The sequence below is a fragment of the Anastrepha ludens genome, chromosome 2, assembly GCF_028408465.1.
Source record: "Anastrepha ludens isolate Willacy chromosome 2, idAnaLude1.1, whole genome shotgun sequence".
Classification (NCBI taxonomy): domain Eukaryota; kingdom Metazoa; phylum Arthropoda; class Insecta; order Diptera; family Tephritidae; genus Anastrepha; species Anastrepha ludens.
Window position 1 is genome coordinate 156,416,832 of NC_071498.1, and position 23,960 is coordinate 156,440,791.

The 23,960-nt window shown below is 39.6% G+C and overlaps 1 protein-coding gene across 1 annotated transcript in view; it reads left to right on the forward strand.

The window, feature by feature from the left end:
* Nucleotides 1-17,761, forward strand: part of LOC128855462 (uncharacterized) — a 51,002-nt gene extending 33,241 nt beyond the window's left edge. The window contains exons 8-11 of the mRNA XM_054090391.1: nt 1,378-2,682; nt 7,936-8,837; nt 13,459-14,148; nt 16,846-17,761. Coding sequence (XP_053946366.1) covers nt 1,378-2,682; nt 7,936-8,837; nt 13,459-14,148; nt 16,846-17,628 — 3,680 coding nt within the window. The 3' untranslated portion in view covers nt 17,629-17,761. The remainder of the gene's footprint in view (nt 1-1,377; nt 2,683-7,935; nt 8,838-13,458; nt 14,149-16,845) is intronic.
* Nucleotides 17,762-23,960: the final 6,199 nt, after the last annotated feature.

A 23,960-nucleotide genomic window follows, 5' to 3' on the forward strand; every position in this document is an offset into this window, starting at 1 on the left:
TGACTTGTTTGTCCATGTCGCTGTATCGTTGCTCCAAGGCTACTTTTGAGGAGGGGGCCTACTAAACACCATCGTATGTGGGCTAATGGGGGCGGGGGCGCGAATGTAAAGCCGATTCCTCCCAACTGTCGCCCTCACGTGGTACCTCCAGTTTAAAAGGAACGAGGCTCTTACCACCCAACATAGGCGGTATAACCTAAAAAACAGCGAGAAGAAAATGCCCTTGCCTTGCCTCCCATGCCAGCCTGAAGGCAAAGCCGACAGCCCCGGAATCAGGCTCGGATGTGGAAGGCTAATACCCTACCCATCTTAAAATTCGCAGATTAACGAAAGCAATACAAACTAGGAAGATTCTGATAGCTGAAAATCTTAATGCATTTTGTGCAAAGTTTGGAATTTCGATTTATAAAATTTTTGGTAAACAATGCCAAAACGCATTTAGTAAAGGTGGTGGCACTAGACCAACAACAATGTTTTTTACGTTTGAATGTTAAATCAAAGTATTGGCAAAGTGGAATAAAAAAATAACAAATTCGCCTTGTTTCACTCTGGGCTGACAGCCACATGGTCACGGCGAAAGAAAAAAAGAAAATCAGCTGATATACCGACACCACCTTTAATACATAGATTCGTCTTTCACAATGCAATATATTTTTATTGAAAAAAATTTTGCATAAGGAATATTGCGTATAAAAGATAAAAAGAGTATATACATTAGGGCGGGTCGATTTAAAAATCGCCCATTGCTCTGTGAAAATCATATTCTAGGCTTCAAAATAAGAAACTTTGCCGAAGGAACCATACCTCTAAAACGAATTCTGATGTCTCCCAATTTGGTCGAACGAAAAATCCCACTTTGACCCATTTAGAGTGCTCCAATCGAGTCCAAATGTATGACCGACCCCCAGTAACTTTGGACGGCCGATCCACCCATGTCAGTGGCACACCCCCTGGAACTCCCCTGGGGCGTTCCCCATACAATCATTTCAAAATATCACCATTTTTGGCCTTTACATGTGAAAAGAGACTAAAAAGTTCGATCCAAATTGGGGGACATCAGAATTCGTTTTAGAGGTATGGTTCCTTCGGCAAAGTTTCTTATTTTGATCCCTAGAATATGATTTTCACAGAGCAATGGGCGATTTTTTTGCCTCCCCACAAAAGACACTAAAAGTTCGACCCAAATTGGGGGACATCAGAATTCGTTTTAGAGGTATGGTTCCTTCGGCAACGTTTCTTATTTTGATCCCTAGAATATGATTTTCACAGAACAATGGGCGATTTTTTTGCCTCCCCACAAATCGACCCGACCTAATATACATATATTACTTCTCCAACCATTGAAAAATTAAAATAAAAACTTTTGTATATTTCCAGGCAACATTCTTGTACACCTCGTAGACGAAGGTTCACAACAAATTGTTAATTGGCGTCAAATTTACCCACTTACCAACAAATTTCGCAGTCAAAAGGAGTTCGCCATCAAATGCGCCCTAGCCGATGTCGAACCGTTGCAAAATAATAACTACGCCTGGACTGCTGAAGCCATTCGCGAATTTAGCCAACTGTCTGCCAATCCCACATTACAAATGACCATCCTCTCATCCAGTCAAACTACATTCCGAGTATCATTGCATGTTTGCAAAAAGCATATGGACATCAATATTGGCGCAATGCTTGCCAAGTACGGGCACTGCATATCGACTGGTGAGAGTTCGCAAGTGGTGGAAGTTTTGAAAACGCCAAAGAAACGCTTGAATTTACCTATGAATCCATTGACAGATGGCTTGCCGATAAATACAAATTTCAAAGATAAAGACATGGCATTGCAGGGCAATAACCCACATACGACAGACGCCGTAGCGCGCAGTAGTAACCCTGTAAAGGTGCTCAAACGCACACCAGTCAATGTTATGCATATCGCAGATCCTGGCGAGTTTTATATAAATATTACCAGTCTCACAACAGGCATTACCAAATTTCACAATCAGTTGCAACAGGCACAAAGTGATGAACAATCAAATGCATCGAGCTTTTCATTAAGCTCGCAAAATTCGAAAAAATGGTCTGTTGGCGAACGCTGCTTGGTCTATACGAAATATAAAAGTGACTATGCCAAGAATATAAATATTTCATCCAGTCAGCGCGAATGGTATCGCGCTATTATAATTTTGATAAAAACTGAAGTCGAATGTCAAACTTATACGGTATTTTTGCGTGATATCGGTGCTACCATCGCAGATATTACCAGTGATCAGCTGAGAGTTATAGATGATCAGTGGGATCGGGTAACAAATGCAGTGCATCGCTGTCACTTGGCATGCGTCGAGCCAACCGGTGGCATGTCGACATGGTCGCATTCCGCCATCGATTATTTCAAACACACTGTCATCTCATTTGAATCACTCTCCGCAACTATGCAAGGTAAACGCACGCCTGATTCAAACTCACTACCCATTGTGCTTTGGGGTACAATCACCGAAACCGAGGATCCCTTGGCGCCTTGCATATCGAAGCATTCGATAATCAATCGTATTCTAGTAAAAGCCGGACTTGCACATTCGGTGCAACGCTTGGACGTTACAGAACAACTTGATAAATTGCTGCAAATGGAGTTGGCGGAAGGCGAGATTACCATGGAGGAGTGGAATAAAAATTTCTCGGCTAATGCCGCGATAAAAGGTAATAATAAAAGTTAGTAGTGGGTTAGAACTTAAAACTAATTCAAATTTAAATTATTGCTTTTTTTGTCGAAACAACTAGCAAGTACAGGACTCAGACACAATTAAGTAAATTGTATGTATTACACTCGGATTCCCTTTTAATTTTCTTTAAATCTACCCGACCTCCGAAGAAATCTGAGTAGATCTTATGGTTCCAAGGAGCCAAGGTGGTCGCTTCTTAACACATCAGTGCCAAAGATCTCAAACCTGATTCGGGCGAAGGCGGGAAGACGCACAGGAAGTGGTTCGCCGTCTCATCCTCCTCTTCACAAGTGGGCAGAGTATACTCTCTGAGATGCCTACCTTTTCCATGTGCTTCAGTCCAACCAGCTGTCTGCAGTTCCTTCTGCTTGAAATTTTGAATTGGTCGAGCCAAGGAGCACCATGAGATATGGTGGCTCCTAAAACACTCAGACTAAAAAGCCCATTGTATTCTGCTTAATGACAGGAGGATTTGCGACAGTCGGTCGAACATGACAGGCAACATCAGTTTAGTCCATCCGCAGCCTCTCTCAGCCTGCCAAGCTCGCTTGTGGCTTGTAGTAACCCATTTGCTAACCGTGGCTATGATGGCTGCAGCAGGGAGTGGCAGAACGGGCTCCGGCCAAGGAGTCAGAGGTCTCGTTTTCCACGATACCCACGTGTCCCGGGTCCCATGTTAGCATCAGACTATTATGTCTACCAACATAGTTCAGCCTGGATTTACAGGACTCGACTACCCCTGATGTGGTTGGGGGGCCGTGTAAGGCCATGAGCGCAGCTTGGCTGTCACTGCAGGCACACAGATCTACCTCTCCATCTGTTTTCCACTGCTTGAACACCATACACCTCTGCTTGAAACGCAGATGCACACATTCCAAGAACAAAGTGCAGTTTTGTCCCGCTGGATTTCACGTAGACCCCAGAGCCGGAACTGTGTTCGGTCCCGGTGTCATCTGTGAAAATGCAAAAACAGTGTTTACCGGGCTAATTTTCAGAGTTTGGCCACAATTGAGCCTCTTGCAGCACCACAATGTATCTTTTTTCAAGTACGACTCTTGATGGCATGGATTCAAGGGGCATGGAGAGATTCGTTGGGTCGAATTCCATGCCTTCTCTGTTGTCCAATGCCGGATAGGGGCCGTTACCAAGGGGCCATTAGCCTGCAAATGGCCTTCAAGGCCTCTCCTTGGATGAAAGCATCAAGTGGTGGTAAACCAATCAGCACATCTAATGTCGGGCCTGAAATAGTCGGAAAAGCTCCGGTGCAACATATGGCCACAGTGCGTTGTAGTCTTGAGGTCCTCCTGACTCCCACGAAGAAGAGTCTGCTCATCCAGACCACTGATGCATAGGTGATAATGAGTCTTATCATAGCCGTGTAGATCCATAGGATCTGGCTAGAAAGAAGACCTCATGTTTTCCCAAAGACAACTTTGCACTCCCAGAAAGCTGTCAGTGCTTTGGATGTCTTTGTTTCAATGTGTGACTTCCAAAGAAGTTTACTATCGAGGATTACTCCAAGATATTTGATTTCTTTGGATTGGAAATTATTGCTTGCTGCGGGGGTAAAAATATGAGTTAATTCATGAAAAAAAAAAATTCAGAAAAAAATTAAAAAAAAAAACATATTTCGAAACCTTTTTTTGGTATCGGCTGATTTGTTTTTTTTTTCTTTTTTTCTTTCGCCGTGCCCATGTGGCTGTCAGCCCAGAGTGAAACAAAGCGAATTCATTCTTTGTTCTCTACTTTGCCGTGACAATCAAACGTGCAAAACATTGTTGTTGGTCTAGTGCCATGATTCAATAATAAAGGGTTTGCTCAACTTTCCTGTTCACCCGTTCACTGAGTTGCTAGCTCTCGAAATTTTGAGTAAAAGTGGAGCAAAAGTAAATTATATAAAAGCATTTAGTTTTCAAAACACGCTCAAGGGTGTATCGGTATGTCTAGGACTAGTGTGACATGAAATGCATACTGATATACCGCTTAAGTCAGGACATCGTAGTCATTGGGGCAATGCGCGCGACCATCCGAGACCGATTTACCGATTAATTTATCAAGAATAATAAATTTAGCAATATGTAATTAATTACAATCCGCAACACCACATGAGGCACCACATGTGGCAGGCCACGTATAAACTGATGAGGCCGAGTAGCTTCACCTAAGCGATACGTTAATGGAGAATTCGAAAAGCTTTCTTTCTAATGATGTGGTGATTATGAAGGAATTCCTGTTTTGCAAAAAGCTAGCATTTCCAAAGAGTCAAAACGGGGAGAATAACATTAAAGCCTTCATTATAAAAAAGCTGGGATTGGCGGAATATGCCTCCAATGAGCCTACCTTCACGTGGTTGGATGAAGTGTCCAGAGGGGGCTTAGCGAAGCCCAGTACCAGCTTTTTGAGTATTGAATCCAGTATTCAAAAGTTTTAACAGTACAACTATTCGGCATGCGCAGCTCCGTAAATACCAGTCCCGACAAGAGGCTTTTTTCAAAATTCAATTAATTAAAATTTTACCAGAAAATTAAATATAATAATACACGGTCCGGCACTCGAAGTGTAACCAATTAAACAGGCCATATAGTTTGGAAAATTACTTTTATTCAATTCAAAGTAAAAAATGTGTGAAAATAGTATAAAATTAGGAATCAATTTACTTTTGCGCGATATGACCACCTTTTGCCCTGACTATGGCCTTAAAGCCGTCCAAAAACGAATCGCAAGCTACCGAATGTTACTTGCAGGTGGTATTTTGGCCCACTCGCGGACAATGGCTGTTTTCAGCGCCTCGAGACTGGTGAATCTTATCTTTTAGTTCTGACCTTGCTCTCCAAAATGGCTCAATGAAGTTCGGAACGTTGTTTTGTAGATATTCTTGGTTCACTCGAGCAACCTCCAGAATACTTTCCCGATAATATTTCGCATTTACCTTAACGTCAGGCTTGATGAAAGCGTTTGGAGAGCGCCCATCTGTGGTTACAGTGACCCAAACCATTACCTGTGGCGGTGCTGCCTCTTGGTGGCCAATCGATGATTCAAATTCTCGTGTTAACGGGCGGTCAAATAAACCCTATCGTTTTGGGAGTTTACGAATTGCTCAATTTGAAAAATTTTCTCGTCAGAAAACACAATGTCCGAAAATTGACCGCTTTCGGCCAAGCGCAGCAATTCCTTCGCTCTCTCAAGTCTGAATTGTTGCTGCTTTGGTGTGAGATCATGCGCCCTTTGGATCGTCCAAGGCTTGACTTTGAGATCATTTTTCAGTATACGGCGGATGCTATGGTCAGATATTTTCAGTTCTCTCGCCATTTGATTGGCACTTCGTCGGGAATTTCGCTCAAGTCGCTTCTTCACTTTTTGACCATTTCACTTGACGTCGCAGTCTTTTGTTGACCACCTCCATGACGTTTAGCGATGCTACCAGCGTCATTGTAACGAGTAATGGTGCGATAAACAAAAACTTTACTTACTTTAAGGTGCTCGAGCTCACGAACAATCGCTGGTTGTGATTTCCCAGCCAAATATAATGGAATCACACTATTACGTTTGAAATCCGTTACTGATTTCCTCTTAACTCGCAGCTTTGCGCTCGGTTTTAAATTTAAAAATTAGTTCAAAAAATATTGGATTTATATTTAATCCAATAAAAATTAAATAATTTTTCGTTTCAATATCAGACTTGCAAATTTCTGCTAAAAACTTCTATTTATTTATTCAAATAAATAATATATATGTATATAAACGAGGTGAGCTCAATAAGTACCCGTGTTAGAAATGAAGGCACCGCTTTTCCAAAAACAATTTTTTTTATTTTTCAACATAGTCTCCTTTTTGAAAGATACACTTCACCTAACGCTCCGGTCATTTCTTTAACCCCTCGAAAAATAGGATTTGTCAAATTCTCCAAAATACTCCTCTGTCTCGGCGATGACTTCCTCGAGCCATTTCTTCATGTTAGGAAACAAAAAAGTCGCAGAGAGCCAGATCGGGTGAATCGGGAGATGCGGCAGCAATTCATAACGCAATTCATGCAGTTTGGCGGCGACAACTCCGAATGAATGTACGTACTGGTGCATTATTGTGCATCTTCTTTTCGCCAAATGCGGCCTTTCCTTCAATTTTTTGTGAAAGCGGTCCAATAACTCACTGTAGTATTGTCGAGTGATTGTTCAGCCTTTTTCTAAAAAATCCATGAGGATGACGCCGCTCGCATCCCAAAAAATCGTCGTCATGACCGTTCCGGCCGATGGGACGTTCTTCTTCGTCAATGGAACTGTCTTCTTCGTCTTCTTTGGAGTAAATTAATTGAGAGAAATCCCTTGTTTTGATTGTTGCTTAGTTTTTGGTGTGTAATGATGAATCCAGATTTCATCAGCGGTGACAACTCGACGCAAAAAATTTCTTCGGATCTCTCTCAAATTGCTCCAAACATTGCTTCGAAGTTAACATCCGCATCCGCTTGCTGTCCACCGTGAGCAATCACGACACCCATCGAGCTGACGATTTTTACATCGTCAACTTATCGTGTAAAATATTAATTCCCACTCCGGCCTCTGCTACTTTGCGCACTTTCGTTCGTCGATCAGCGAGAATCATGTCGTGGACTTTTTGAATGATTTCTTCCTCAGTAACCTCTGCCAGTCGTCCTGGTCGCTACTCATCAAAAACGGATGTACGCCCGCGTTTAAATTCGTTGAATGGACCAATATCTAACTGTGGTCATAGATAACGAAGTGTCCCCATAGACAGCATCCAACTTTGCTTTGATCTCCTTGCATTTTTTGCCATCCAAAAACAAAAAGTGAATTACCGAACGATACTGCACTTTTCCATCTTAGCGAAAATCACGAAACTCGTCTTACTCGAATAGCTGCCAAATTCAAACTAGCCCACATCAATCAGACTGAAATTTGTTTTGCTCTCGTATGTGAACTATATTTACACTCTGCATAAAATATGTTATTTATATTCAACGATTAATTTAAATTGAGTATTTAAACAGTTTGCAATTTGTTTCCATTTAAGTAAAAATTTACGATTTTTACCAAAAGCGAATTAATTTTTTCCACTTCTTCACCTTCTTAAATGCAGCCTTCGATAATGTCACAAGTAAGCAAACCTTTAATAATTGAATCATGGTCTACTGCCATCACCTTTAATCAATGCACCTTGACTAGAAGTATTTATTTCTTTTTGTTTTTGCTTTGTAACATTCATTTTCCCTTTGCAGAAATTGATCGTTGTGCACAACAGCCAACCAATGACTTCAATAAATGGAAGGACACTGATAATTTTGTAAGAGCTGATGAGTGTCATGATGGCGAACACATACCTCAGCTGAACTTCATCTTAGATACCGAAATGAATGATGGGGCCAGCAGCAAACCCACGGTTTTCACTGCGAAAGCACCTGAGGCTTGGCTGCACTCTAAACCAAATGATAAATCAATTTTCGCCGCCATACCAACTTACGTGGACTATGAGGCCATTATTTACTTGCACGATGCAAACGATGAGGACCTGCTTACCGAAATGCGAGCACACTTCATGAAAATTTACAGCGAATATCAATTGCCGAACGACTTCGTCCCCACCTACACACCCGGTCAGGGTTGTTTGGTGCGCTATCATGTGGATAAGCGTTTGTATCGCGGCATTATACAAGAACTAAAGAAAGACGATTACATTGTACAATTTATTGACTATGGCAATGTCGAGTCAGTTAAATATCAAGACTTGTATCCGTTTGCGCCATACCCGAAGTTGCCACGTATAGCACATAAATATCGTATTGGGGGTATATGTGCCAAGGCCAATAACGGTGTCTATACCACAGATGTGCTCGATATTATACATGTCACAATTGTGGAAAAACTTGTTTCCGTACGTGTAGCCGCCGCCGAGCTACAAAAGCCGATAAAGGCGTGTAGTATGCGTTTGTCCAAGATGGATGTTGCAGAGTATCTCGTTGAAGGTGGGCATGTTCTGCGAGAAACCGCGCAAGGTCGTCGCACAATTAAGCCACAACATAAGAAATTGAAACCGTTTGCTAATATGGAGTTGACCACTGATAATGATGATGACGCTGATGGTGCTGACAAAGCTTTACCGGACATAAAAGCGGATACAATTGTGAGTATAAATATGACAAAATATGTTTTTGTAATATACAACAATGATAGCCACTGTAGTCTGTAATTTAAATATCTAATCTCTATAAAAGCGTTTACTTCCATACATACATCTACTAAGCATCATAAGTATGTGCAGGGGGTCGAATTTCGGTCTCAATTCGTTACATACGACAGTCCTTTGAAAAGTCCATGCAAAAATAAAAACTATGTACTTTATTATTATAAGGCCATTACGCACTGCGACCAGAGCTGATCTATTGTGAAAGGCCTATTTTGTAACCCTAGAGTTTTAGGCTTTTTAAAAATTTTAGCACAATTTTGGGTTTGTTGTTCCAAAGATTGCATGGAGATACTACGATACCACCAAGGTGATGAAGTCTCTGTCTGCCCAACGCAGGACATTCACATTTCACACTCATGTCCTTCATGTCCCGGAATCCAGCATAGTGTTACTATGTTGAGGTTTCCTAACGTGTTGAGAAGGTTTAGGCAATCATTTACCAATTTAGAGGTGATAGTTGTTGATAGAAGGGCTTTTAGAGCCGCTTGGCTATCTGAAAGTATGTAGATGTGAGTACCTCTCATTTTCCTGCTAATGCATTCTCTCACACATATTTCAATGGCGTGTATTTCTGCCTGGAATATTGTTGGGTAGAATCCCATCGGAATCGACTTTTTGAATTTGGGCACATTGATTCCTGCCCCTGTTCTACCATTTTCCAATTTGGACCAATCAGTTAACCATAGCTTGGAGCCAGGTTCGAAAGTGATAGAGTTAGTTCTCCAGTCTGTTCGTTCATTAATTATAACTTGGAAGTTCCTGAAGAGTATTGGTTTGGGTGATAGTATATCATCCCTATGAAGAATGGGACTATGTAGGAAGTCTTCCAAGATCTTTAAATGTCCTTTCATATCCCCACTTTTATGTTCAGATATACCTTTTAATCTTAAGGCACTCGCGCGAGCTTCCCTTTCAATTAGAATTGGAAGCGGTGGTATGTTCAGGAGCACACCCAATGCATCCGTGGGACATGTTTTCATAGCCCCTGTAATACCAACACATATCAGGCGATGAGGTTTGCTTAATTTGTTTGCTGCCTTTCTTTGCTTGACCTTGGACCACCATGCTAAGGATGCATAAGTGACTAGGGGTTTCACAACTGTGGTGTATGTCCAGAAGGTCATTCTAGGATTAAGTCCCCATGTCTTACCAAAAAGCCTTGTACAGGCAAAGAATGCCCTTGTGCCTTTTGAAGTAACTCTCTCAATATGGGAATTCCACGTAAGCGTTTTGTCAAGACTGACGCCAAGATAGTTTACTATGTTCTATGTACTTAATTACAGTCTGTGTCAGAAAACAAGAACCGCGATTCATAAAGTATAAAAGATATATATTTAATTTTTTTTTACATGAAAGTATGTACAGAACTACGAGTCGCAATTACTCAATAAGCCGTGTTGTCTCCAATCGTTGTCGAGTATAGCCTGGCATCTCCTTCATGCTTTGAACCAACTTTTCTGCGTAGCTCGTCGACAAACAGGACTAGATTTTGTGAACTTGACACACGAGTTGCTTTAAATCATGGACTGGCCTTCCGGCAAAATGCGTTTTCATAATTCCCCACACATTTTCAATGTCTTGGGACTGAGAAGGCCAGTCCAATACTGTGGCGCCATTTTCTTGTTTTGTTGTTTCTCAATGTGTTTTTCTGAGAGCAGTAGTTTTGATGATGTGGGACAGTAGGATATGTTCGCCTCCTTCAGTCGACGTTCGATGGTGTTGATGGTTGGTTTAAGTGGTGATTCTACCAGAATCCAACTAGAGCATTCCGCACCATTTTGTTGCCACATCCTCGTTACCAACTTGTTTAACAGTTCTTTACAGCAAGACTATATCCTTCGATGCTCCGATGTCGAGGGACCCAGATTAAGGTAACTTTATGGTTTTCGCTCAAGGTGGTAAGGCTAGTCCTGCTTTGTTCCACCACTTTAGAGGTTGTTGTAGCTGAACCCAGTGCCTGGATTGCAGCTTGGCTATCCGAAATAATAGCGATATTACCCTTAAAAGAGGGATCTGCGATTAGTAGCCTACAAGCTTCCCCAATCGCTAGTACTTCCGCCTGAAAGACTCTGAAAGCATTAGGGAAACGCACAGATCTTTCAATTTTAAGTCGATGAGAATATATACCAGCTCCAACACCACAATCCATTTTACTGCCATCTGTATAGACTATTGAGTCGAACTTGTTTAGTGAGAATCCCTTATTCCATTCTTTCCGAGATGGAAAGATAGTGACAAAATGTCTACTGAATGTTACCGTCGGGACGATGTAGTCAGTCCTCTTCGAGGCATACTGGGTTTGTCGCAGTAATAAACTGGCATGGGCAAGCGCTTTTTGCTTCCAGCGACACGCTTCATTTAACCTAAATGCACTCATTGTTGCCATCTTCTTGATATGTAGATCTACCGGAATAACGTGTGTCAAAGCTTTCGGGGCCTCCCTAGCACATGGTCTGATTGCACCGACTGTTATTGCACAGGCTGATCTTTGTACTCTGCTAAGTAATTTGATGTTGTATTCTCTCTCCAAAGCTTTCCACCAAACTACCGAGCCATGCGTTAAAATTGGTCGTATAACCGCCTTATACAACCATAATGAATACTTGGGTTGTATACCCCATCTTCCTCCTAGCAGACGTTTACAGGCATATACAGCGATTTCTGCTTTCTTTACCCGTTTTTCAATGTTTAATTTCCAGCTAAGTTTGGAGTCCAGAATTACCCCTAAGTACTTTGCACTGGGTGAAAGTGAGAGGGTTTGTCCGTTAATGCTTGGTAGAGTAAAAATTGGTACCTTATATCTGGTCGTAAATAGCATGAGTTCTGTTTTACGTGCGTTTAAACTTACGCCACAGCCTGTAGCCCAAGAGTTAAGCTCGCTTAGCGCCCTTTGAATGATCCCATGGTGTTGATACTCACATCTATTCCCTTTTTAGCAAGAACTGATCATGATTGGCCTAGTCACAACGAAGCGTCCCGCTTAAAAAGTTGGACGAACACTTTATCCTGCTCCTTTGTCGTCACTCGCTTCAAGCGCGCTCGGAAAAGTCATCAACATTTTTGTGCACTTGTACAATCAGCGGTATGATTCCACATCGCAACAAACTTTTTTGATTTTTTAATTACTTTTGCAGCCGCGGCGTAAGATAATTTCGGCCCTTTCGAATAAGCAACAAAAAAATCGATTTTTTGAAAATTTCGCAGCGGTTTTACTCCTTAAAGAATTTTTTCCACTTCCACATAATTAGGAAAATTTCTCAACTAAATTTAGCTAATTAAATGCGCTCTCTATTCTGTTTCTATGCACACGCGATTTTACTAAGGAGAATTTAAAAATAAATTTTATCCAACTGCATTGGCTGATGGTGTTTCTAATTATGTGGCTACCAGTTTTTGTACTGCTCTTCGTAAGTATTTAGAAAAACGAATATTTTTTTTTGTTTTTTTTTTTCTTTTTTTTTTTTTGTAATTAAACGATGTGTTTTTTGTCAATTTTTTACGCTCTTACGTTCGTAATTTGGTGCCCCAGCTCATGATTCAATAATAAAAGGTTTGCTCAGTAAGCAGCTTTCTCATTCCCTCTTGACAAATCGGCTCCCTTAGCAAGACACTGGGTTGCTAGCTCTAGAAACTTTGACTAAAAGTGGAGGAAAGTAAAATTTGTAGAAAAAACATTTCATTTTCAAAATGGACTGCTTACGAGCAACAACTCGCTCAAGAGTTTTCATCGGTATGTTCAGGACTATGATAGTATGACATGGAATACATACGGCTTAAGTCAGGACATAATAGAATATTTGACGTAATCCGAGATCGAGATGGAGAATTTACAAAGCTTTATTTCTTATGATGTGGTGATTTAAACGTAACTCATGTTTTGCAAAGAGCTAGCGTTTGCTAAGGAGTTACAGCAGGGAGAATTATTGAATAGTCCCGACGCAGTCGATTACATTGCAGACCTCATTATAAAAAAGATGGCAGAACTTGTTTCCAATGAGCCCACCTTCCTATGGATGGATGAAGTGTCCAAAGGAGGCTTAGAAAAGCACAGTACCAGTATGAAAGAGCTTCTCATAAAAAACCATCTACCGGAATCGGCTTAAAACTGTAGGGCCTTCCAATTGTGGAACGTGCGCTACAAATACGAGGAGGATCTCGGCGAAACACCTAACAGAATTGTACGTGCCAATTATTTATTTATTTTTAACAAAATAGTTTCATATTGGCGAAACTAAAACCGTTCGCAGTTTCTTTCCATTTAAGTAACAAAATACTATTTTGCTACCATTTTTACCAAAAAGGATTTAATTTATTCCTTTTTATGCACCTTCTTAAATACAACCTTTTGTAAGGGAGTGTCAAAAATCGGATGTCACTAGTGAGCAAACCATTAATAATTGAATCATGCCCCAGCTATGAAATGTTATTAAAAAAAAGTTAATAAAAAAATGTCAAAAATACCTAACATTTTTTTTAATTAAGTACCTTATTGTAAAAATTTGCAATTCATTCATTTTAATTAATATCAATTTTTTCATATCTACTTTCATTGTCATAGTTCCAATTTAAGTACTCTAAACACCATCACGACCATGATGAGGACATCAAAGTTACCGACTCGAGCGACAGTGATAACTCAATTGCAAGTTTCCTCGATATGCTGATTGATAATTTAGACGATCACGTTCACCTAAATAGTGATGAATGCGTGAATGACGACCTAATGCGGGATGATCGCATGCCAACGATGACAACGCCAGCGCAGGCCGCACATTTGACACTGCAACAGGAGCAAACACACCAACAGACATTTGTGCCACCTTGCAAGAAGCGCATGTTCGACACCAACGAGTACAAGCAAATGCATAAACAAATGTTGCATGAAAATTTGTATGGCAGTGAACATTTTATGAAAAGTGAATTGGCCGCCATACAAAGTGACAATGTCTGCAGTGGCGGTGACATGAGTGCAGCTACAGTCGCTGGCATTTGGGGTATTGGAGATGATGACGACGATGCCGCCGTTGTAGAGTTGGAACAGAGTTTTGCGCTAAACTTCTGGCACACCGTAGACGATGATACAGAACGTCAAACGGCTAAGGAAAAAGAAAAGCATGTGGAGAAAGAGATAAAGAAGGAGTTGAAGAAAGAAAAGGCAAAGGAGCAACAACAGAGGACACTAGAGAAACCAAGGGGTAGAGAAATAGAAATACGCGACAGTGCTAGCTTTGCGCTACGACCACGGCAGGTAAGTTGTTGGTTGGATTTATTCAATTTAGACTTAACTGCTCTATTGACTATTTGCCTAAGTTCCGCTTATGCATAACGTGCGCCATTGACACAAATTCAAGACCCGTACTTTTTTCATGTGCTCTATAAATTCATTGAATATGAAAGATCTGAGCACATTCCCAATGCGAAATCAGACAGTACGGGAACGACCCGGCTTTTTATCCAACCAAAGATTGTCTGAAAGAATTTGGCTTTCAACCAATTCCAAGCCTGGGGCAGAGAGCCCCTAGGTTAAATAGAACCTAGTTTAATACATTTAATGGTAGTACAGTGCGCGAAATTTGCCTAGCCGCGATCACAAAACGGGGGAAAATAACTGTTTATGTGGCTACACTTCTTCTTCTTTATTTACTTTATACAATTTAAAAGTAACAGAATTTTTTTTTTTTTTTTTTTTTTAATTTTTCACTATATTTGAAAATAATTCGCGGTCTCTAGCTGCTTCCCGACCCACACATTGTGTACCGGTCCACTGCCTTATGTTCTTCAACTAAAAAAAACTGCTTACGCCCGATATCTCTTCTTCCTTCAATCTTGCCCTGCAATATGAGTTGCAACTGTTCATATTTCGGGTTTCGTAAAATATGCCCCAAATATGAAATTTTTCGTCGTTGGATGCACTTGATTAGTTGTCGGTCGCCGTCAACTCTTCGTAGCGTTTCTTCATTAGAAACGTGTTCGGTCCATGGTATCTTGAGCAATCTCCGGAGAAGCCACATTTCAAATGCTTCCAGTCTGTTAATGTCGTAGAGTTTTATGGTCCATATTACCAAGCCATATAGCAATGTCTTTTCTTTTTCTACGTATCTCTATTATTTCTTTCAATTTTTTGTGCAAGTTGAAGTCATCGTGAAGATCTCGTAGTGTTTCGATTTCTTGACATTGGCTAATCGCTTAAAATTGTTGTTATTTTCTAAAGCATATTACTAGATCATCTACTACAGTGATTAGAAATATTAGCCCAATGAAGAACTTAACTGTATCGAAATACTAAAATGTGCATAATATTTTGATAAACCGCCCGTAATTTGATTAACCGCAATCTTATCGGAAGCGGTAAACGAAGACAAATCGAAGCACCTCCTGGTATTGAAAAAGCGCACTTGCGTCTAGACATCCTCGTCATTTTTGACAGTTACGATTTCGAGGTAGTAAGTGTTCGAGCTTCATTTGGCAACCAGTATCAACGCCGTTAAAATTGAAATTCAATGGGGAATCTCTCTTGTCAACACCTTTTACTTTGGGCCAAGAAGGCAATTGAATAGTAAAATTCTCGCTCGACAAACACACAAACCACACTTCATAAGACTCTTATTATGCCCATTCTGTTGTATGGCGCAGAAGCGCGGATGATGTGGCTGTCCATGAACTGTTCGAGAGAAAGATTCTACCGAAGTTTCTTGGATCTCTGCGCATTGGCGACGACGAATATCATAGCTTTTGGTTTGGAAGAATGAACCGCATGAGCTTTACGGCGACATAGACATATTGCAGTAAATAAATTTGCAGCGGCTCCATATTCGTCCGAATGGATACAAACGCTCCAGCTCTGAAAATATTCGGTGCGGTTATTGTTGTTGAAGCAGCGTGAACGTCCGCCATACATGTGTGGCGGAAGCTGCTGGAGTGACAACCTTTGGTTAGATTTAACCCTTTGGGGACAGAGCCGCTTGACGAGCGAGCATCGCTGAGGACGAGAGGTATTGGAGTGCGCAGTAAAGAAAGTAAATACGTTGAATGTTACAAAAACTAAGACTTGATTTAATACAAGAAAAATTTTTCATAAAATCCAAAAATTATTATAAACAAACTTCTATCACTGCTAATGTTAAAATCCCTAAGTGGATTCCTTAGAGCACGGATTTCACTTCCACTTGACGAAGTAATGCCGTCACTTTTCGTCTTATCAGATTCAAAGTAGTACTCGTCAGAACTTCGTAACATCTCTAGATCGCTTAGCCATCGTGCGCAGGATAAAATATAAAATATATACAAAGCCTGCTGGTTCCTCTGGCAGTGACCCTGAGAGACTGAATCGAACAACTGAAATTCGTTCTGACTCTACCGTCGTCTCACATCGTAAGTTTGCATTATAAACAAAATAAGACTTCATCGCTAATGACCTCTAATGACTTTGAATGAAAACGTGGCTTTTTTACTATACCTATGCGTATCTTATCGCTCAGAACGACAAACGTCGCGAGCCTTGCAGCTACGAACTAATTTGGGCGGCTATATGCCGACACTCGTCCCCGAGCACAAATCCGTGTCGCTCTGGTAACGTAGAACTGACTGTCGTAACTGCGACACCTGCTTGTGGTAGCAGAGGCAGCGGAAGACCTCCTTTCCGTTGGTAAGAACAAGCTGAGACTGAGTTGGCATCACTTGGTGTGTCTAATTGAAGGCTGTTAGTGCGCTGAAGGCTTGCTTTATTAAACTCCGCGAATATCACTTAAGCGATTGTCGCCACAATCCAGAAGAAAAAGAGATTTCGGTCAGTTGTACGACATCATTATCTTTTCGGAAGTGTAGCTCTGCAACTATGATATTATATTATTAAGTACTGCAGCTTATTAAACTGACTGCTTACCTTAAAGTTTCAAACCTAATTAGTAACAACACATTTTACCTTTCATATACATTTTACTTTCAGATCTTTGAAACATCAGCTTTCGACAAATTCTTTCCCAATGAAACCTCCTCGGTATTCTCATACTTTAGCGGTTTCGAATGCTTCAGAAATCCCCACTTGCCAGTTGGTAAGCGCACTTTCGAATGCAGTGTGGCTTGCGTTGTTACACCAACCATTGTTCAACTTCTTCCACATCTCACCGAATTCAAATATCGTGAACTGGAACTACAGAGGCGTATTAAACATTTGGTAAAAACTTCACCGCCACTCACCGATTTCGAACCGCGCACAATTTGCCTCGCGCAATACCCCAAGGATAAGAAGTGGTACCGCTCAGTCATACGCTCCCATAATCCGGTCGCAAAGCAAGTTGATGTACTTTTTGTCGATTACTTGAATACCGAATCAGTGGCAATCACTCACCTCAAGCAATGCCCACTCGAATTGATTAATTGGCCACTGCGCACAATACGCGCGAGTCTACATGGTTTGATACCGAATCCGCGCTTACGCGAAAAGGACATACGACAGGCATTACAAAATGTTGTGCTCAAGCGCACAGTGATTGGACGTATCGTCAAGGAGTCGAAGCATTTGGACAACACGACATCTGGTGTGAATATTAGTAATTTTGCAGGTTCGGAAGAGGTTGGAGAAATGTGTGCCGGCAGTCATCAGCAGGACTTGGATGATATTTTGGAAGTAAACTTATACAATAACGATGTGGATATACAAAATAAGAATTATACCCTCGCATATGAGGCACTCATACAAGACAGTTTCTATTCGTATAAGAACGCATAGATGTGGATGTCCGCAACGGGTTTTTGCATAACACAAGATAATTCTTATTCCATAATCAATAATCCATTTGGCATTTATGCTTGAATTACCGTAATAATTTAATTATTTTTTATATACATTTTATATACAAATACATCTACAAGGACTACATTATTTCATTATTTTTGTTCTAAATACCGCAATAGAATTTATTGCGTTGAAATTATTCAACATTCCCTATTAATTTGTTATTTTTTATGCTTACTGGAATTTACTTGTATTACTTATTTTTTTACTACATATTGAATAAAGATTTGAATATTTGACATTGTTCGAAATAATTTCTTTAATTCAAAGAGACGAGGGTTCGAACTTCAAAAATTGAATTTTTTTGTATAGCTTAACAGTAAAAAACCTTGGGACGTATTTTAAAAGCTGCCAAACCAATCATCGGATTGTAACGTCAACTTATGGGTATGTTCAACAATGCATTATAATGCGCAACATACCATTTCAGAGTGAGCAGTGCGTTCAAAAATGCAAATATGGCAGTACTGCAAATGCAACGCGTTCTTAAACGTCATTTTTGTATCAAAAGTCGTGCATTATTTGCAGCAAAAATTTTCACACTGCCAATAAATACGCTAGTACAATGTCTGATGAAAAGTGGGTATTTAATTATTTATTTTAGCTTTTAATACAAAAATTTATGAAAAATACGATATTTAAACTTTATTTTATTATACTTTTCTTGGTTTTAGTGATTACTTTAGTACATCGGAGATAAAATTACTGCTCAGAGTCCGACTGAGCATGGAGAACGAGTTCACGTCGGGAAGGAGGAAAAAAGCGTGCTCTGGGCTAAGGTCGTAGATGAAGTAAAAAAAGTTAATAAATATTTAAAAATAGATAGAAACATCGCCCAGCGAAAATTTTCTAATTTACTCATCACATATAATCCATAATGTTATATATAAACATTTTTCTAATGGTTTCCCACAACGACCAGTCCTTGCAGTTAACCAAACTGGAGTTAAAGCTGCTTTCAAATACTTCATAAAACATTTGATTAAAAATACTGATGCAACTGGATATCAAATACTTACCTCAAAAGTGGACCAATTCATTCGAAAATGAGAATAAAATATATCCTCGGGAAACGAATTTATTCTTTCAAAAAAATACTTATTTTTGGGTATTTTCCGTTTTGATATTAAACTTTTGATAAGATATGTCCTTCTTTTAAGCTTTACACGGTTTTTTTTCTTAAATTTAATAAAAGATTATAGGTTTTTTCCTCACATACATCGTCCATGACCAAACTTAGTAATAATTCCATTTTACTGCACAGCGCGTTCATAAATGCAACAAATCTATTTGCAATTTTTCAACAAATCTATCAGTTGCATGAATTGTCACATTGACAGTGCTGCCAGCGCTGCTAGTACTGCGCATTATAATGCGTTTCTGAACATAACCTATTGCTTGCAATTGCCGGAAGAATATACAGTGGCTCAATAAAGAACTCGAGAGCAAACCATAGCGAAATTTTCCAATTAATATATTTGTGGAACTCAAAACTCAAACTCATTTTTTGCAGGAATATTTAGATTCTTATCAAATAAAGGATCAAAAAGCCCGAATATGGGAGATAATAAGGGGGTTAAAATATTTTACGAAAAAATTGACTGCCTACTAACTACAAACTACCAGTACTACTACTACTACTAAAAAAAAAAAAATAAATAAATAATTGGCGCGTACACTTCTGTTAGGTGTTTGGCCGAGCTCCTCCTCCTATTTGTGGTGTGCGTCTTGATGTTATTCCACAAATGGAGGGACCTACAGTTTCAAGCCGACTCCGAACGGCAAATATTTTTATGAGGAGCTTTTTCATGGCAGAAATACACTCGAAGGTTTGCCATTGCCTGCCGAGGGGCGACCGCTATTAGAAAAGTGTTTTTTATTAATTTTGCTTTCACCGAGATTCGAACCAACGACCTCTCTGTGAATTCCGAATGGTAATCACGCACCAACCCATTCGGCTACGGCGGCCGACCGTATTACTACTACCGCCACTTAATGAACTAGTGAAGCGCATCGATATGTAATGAGAAGAACAAAAAGACAGAACGAAATTAAACTAATATGGATATCAGGTCATATGGAAATAACAGGCAATGAACTTGCGGACAAATCTGCGAAACAAACGTTTAACATCCCACTCATAGCGGAGACTCTTTGCTGAACCACAGTAATGACAAACTTCCATAGAGCTCATCTCAGAACATTAAGAGACAGCTTGTGGGACTCGTCAAGCTGTTTCTTAAGGGCCCACAACTTCAAATACGAACGACCAAATTACCACAAAGATATCTCACGCGATAAATGCATCACAATAGCCAGAACAAGAGTAGGTGTAACGAAATTTATATCTGAACGCTACTGTAGGGTGGGCCATGTAAAATTTGCGTTTTGAATCGGCTATAAAAAAAAAAAAATCAATATTTTTTCAAATTTTTTTTTTTTATTTTGAAGATTGATCATTGTCATTTATGAATGAAAAATAATATCGTTCAAATGACTGCCACGACTGGCTTTACAGTAGGCCATTCCATCAACCCAATTTTTAAGCACATTTTCGATTGTTTGGACTCCAGTTTCATGAATGGCAACTTCGATTCCGTGTTTTAAAGCATCAATCGTCTCTGGATGGTCCGCATAGCATTTGTCCTTAACGGCTCCCCAAAAAAAATAGTCCAACGGGCTTAAATCACAGCTTCGAGGCGGCCAATGTATATCGGAATTCAAAAACGGTAGCCAAAAGTTCGAGTGCAACTTTGGCAGTATGACAAGTTGTATCGTCCTGTTGAAACCAAATGTCGTCCATGTCATCCTCTTCAATTTTTGGAAACAACTCGTTGAGCATGTCACGGTAACGCTCGCCATTTACTGAACCGCGGCTCCTCGCTCATTTTCGAAAAAAATGGCCCTATGATGCCGCCAGACCAAAAACCGCACTTAACCTAACAGTGACTCGTTGTGGATGCATTTGCTTCTCTACAGTAACGTGTGGATTTTCTGAGCCCCAAATCTGACAATTTTGCTTATTGACGTAGCCACCGATGTGAAAATGAGCTTCATCAGAAAAGAAGAAGAACACTCACCACTTTGGAAATAAGTTTTCAACATTTCCCAATGTTTTTCAAGCGCATAGCGTCCCATTTCGTAAATGTCAATCCTTTAAGTGAATTATGAACACATTTGGCATGTCATATGTGTTACCATTCTCAAAAAAATAAGTGGTTCAAAAAGCATACGCTATATGGCCCACCCTGTACAAGGGCGTAACCCCACGAGAATGTAGGCGGTGCATTACACTCCTTAGCATAGAACACATTCTAAAGTACTGCCCCATCTCGCGCTACAGCAGCAATTTAACCACAACTCTCGACTGTAGCAAAGAAGTTACGATTAAGATACTAAGTGACGCTTTCAAAAAACACAATCTGCTGCACGAAATTTGAACACGCTTGCGAGGCAAAATGGCCCAGTAACCGAGCCTCCAAAATATATTTTACAAATTAATTTGTAAAGTATAAATTTAATAATAATAATAATAATAATATTCTGAGCTACTAGCAGTAACGAACAGTAGCTGGGAGCTGATCAAAACAGTTGATCCCGCGGTTGGCGCTATCTGTTCAAGTACAGAGCAATAGCGAGAGCAGAGCTGCTACTACGAGGTGGTTAATGCAAACACTGATCGAAGTCAATCAATCCTAATGGGATATCCACGAGTTTAGATTTAGTGGTTTGTATTTCCCTATACTATTGCCAGATGGAGTATATTTATTTTTCTATTTATTATTCAGTTTTTACTTTTGCTTTTCGAATTTAATAGAGCTGATGATAATACTCGTATCGCTAGAGGAAGAAAACCAAACGTAGATGCCAACACCGCCAGCCAATTATGGCAAAAATAATACACAAAATTTAATGCAGCTTTATTTATTACTTAAACATGATATCACGATTCAAAGGAACTCTATCTCCTCTGCTGATGCTTGATTGAGATATAAAAATCCATACATAACTGCAACAATCAGGTAAGAAGCCAGGAATTTCATTGTCGAAAAAGTAAGTTGTTATTTCCTTTTGCTAGAAGATTTAATGTACAACTGAATGCCAATTGAGCTGCTCAAGCCACTATATAAACCAAATGGGTATCGAAAGTTTATTCAATTTATCAACAATAACGCTAATGAGACCTTATGACAAAAGATGATAGTAGAAAAACCCATATTTAAACAATTGTGATGCGGTTGCATAGTTGTACTTAGAAAAATACGATCTTTCTACACAGAACAATTTATTAATATTTCCCTTAAAATATTTACTTTAATGGTGGGAAAAATGTCTATAAATTATATTGTGAACTTTGCAACATCTTCTGACCTTCAGCGATTGGACTTTATGGCTAAGTTTTCCGTATCGAAAACTTTAACCGTTTTCTCCAAAACCTTCAGTGAATATGAGATGATGCTACGACATAATATACACTGTGCACGATTTGAAGTGTTACCAACTTCACACTGCTTGTATCTGTAAAACAGCTCAAGACATCAACGTCAAATTGTTCTAATGACAGTACAATATATTGGTTATAATCCATCAAAAGCATTTGCGTCTCAGTTTTGCTGAATTTTTTTTTCTGTGATGGAATTCAAACGTAATAGTATTATTGCGTTATATTTGGCTGAAAAATCACAACCAGCCATTATTCGTGAGCTCAGTCACCTCAAAGTGAATAAAATGTTTGTGTATCGCACTAGAAAACGTTACAATGATACTGGTAGCATTACAAAACGCTATGGAGGCGGACCAAGAAAACCGCAACAACGCCAGAAATTTTTCGGAAAGTGAAGCCTCGACTTGAACGAAATCCACGTCGAAGTGGAAGAAAAATGGCCAAAGAACTGAAAATATCGCAAGACAGCATTCGACCCATATTGAAAAATGAGCTCAGGGTCAAGGCTTACAAGTTCCAAAAAGCACACGATCTTTCACCCCAGCAAAAAAAAGTTCGGTGCGAAAGAGCAAAGGTGTTGTTGGGCTTGCACGAACGTGGCGAATTTCCTAACATTGTGTTTTCTGATGAAAAAAATTTCCCAATTGAGCAGTTACGCACATACGAGAATTTGAGCCTACGTATGGCCACACGAAGCAATTTCCCATCGCAAGTAATGGTTTGGGCAGCAGTGACCGCTGATGGACGCTCTCCAATCGTTTTTTTCGAGCCTGGTGTCAAAGTGAATGCGACTTATTATCGGGAAAATGTTTCAGAAGCTGCTTTAGAGCCGTGGACACGCAAACATTTCGGTCGTAGACCATAGACGTTCCAACGGGTGAACGAGAATGGGCCAAAATACCTCAAGTTCACATTCGTGCAGCATGCAACTCATTTTTTGACCGTTTGAAGGCTATAGTCAGGGCAAAAGGTGGTCATATCGAGCTTAAGTGAATATACTTATGTTAAAATTGTAATCATTTTTGAACAATTTTGTCTTTGAAATGAATAAAAACTAATTTCACACAAAAAAGTTATGGTGTTTTAAATTCGTAACACTTCATATCGTTCACCTTCTCCATATGTTATGTTATGACATGTTGTTATTTTTTGTTATATTAATTAAGTTATGTTATGTTGTGTTATGTTATGTTACGTTAAGTTCCATTATGTTACGTTATATTTTGTTACAGCCATGGTCATATAAATATCACATTTAGACTTTGAAAGCAAAGAGTTGAATATGTTTTTAAATAATTATTTTTTATTGGGAAAAAAGCAAAATAAAAAATAAAAAACTTATTTACTTCCACTTTAAAACCAAAAAAATGTAGTTCTGATTTAATTTACGAGAACGTTGATAACTCACGAAACCTCCTGGACACATAAATAGCACATCCTAAAAAATTCCAGATAAAAGCAAAAATACTAAACAAATCAGATAGTTAAGTATTAATATTGTTTCACCAGATTAGTATTTTGTACTATATCAACCGTTTTTGATTACTACTTCAAGCCGTCGCTCCATGCTTTCTACAAGTTAGTGGCATCTTTCCTTTGGAATCGAGTACCAAGCCTTCTCAACTGCGGCCCACAAATCATCACAATTTTTTTAAATTTTTGTTAGCGATTTTGACCTTAACGTCATTCCACAAATTTTCTATTGGATTGAGATCAGCGCCTCTGCGCCGGCCAAACACATTACAACACAGTACATTAATTTTTTCTCTTCTGAGCCATTGATTCACTGTCTTTGCAGTATGCTTTGGATCATTGTCCTACA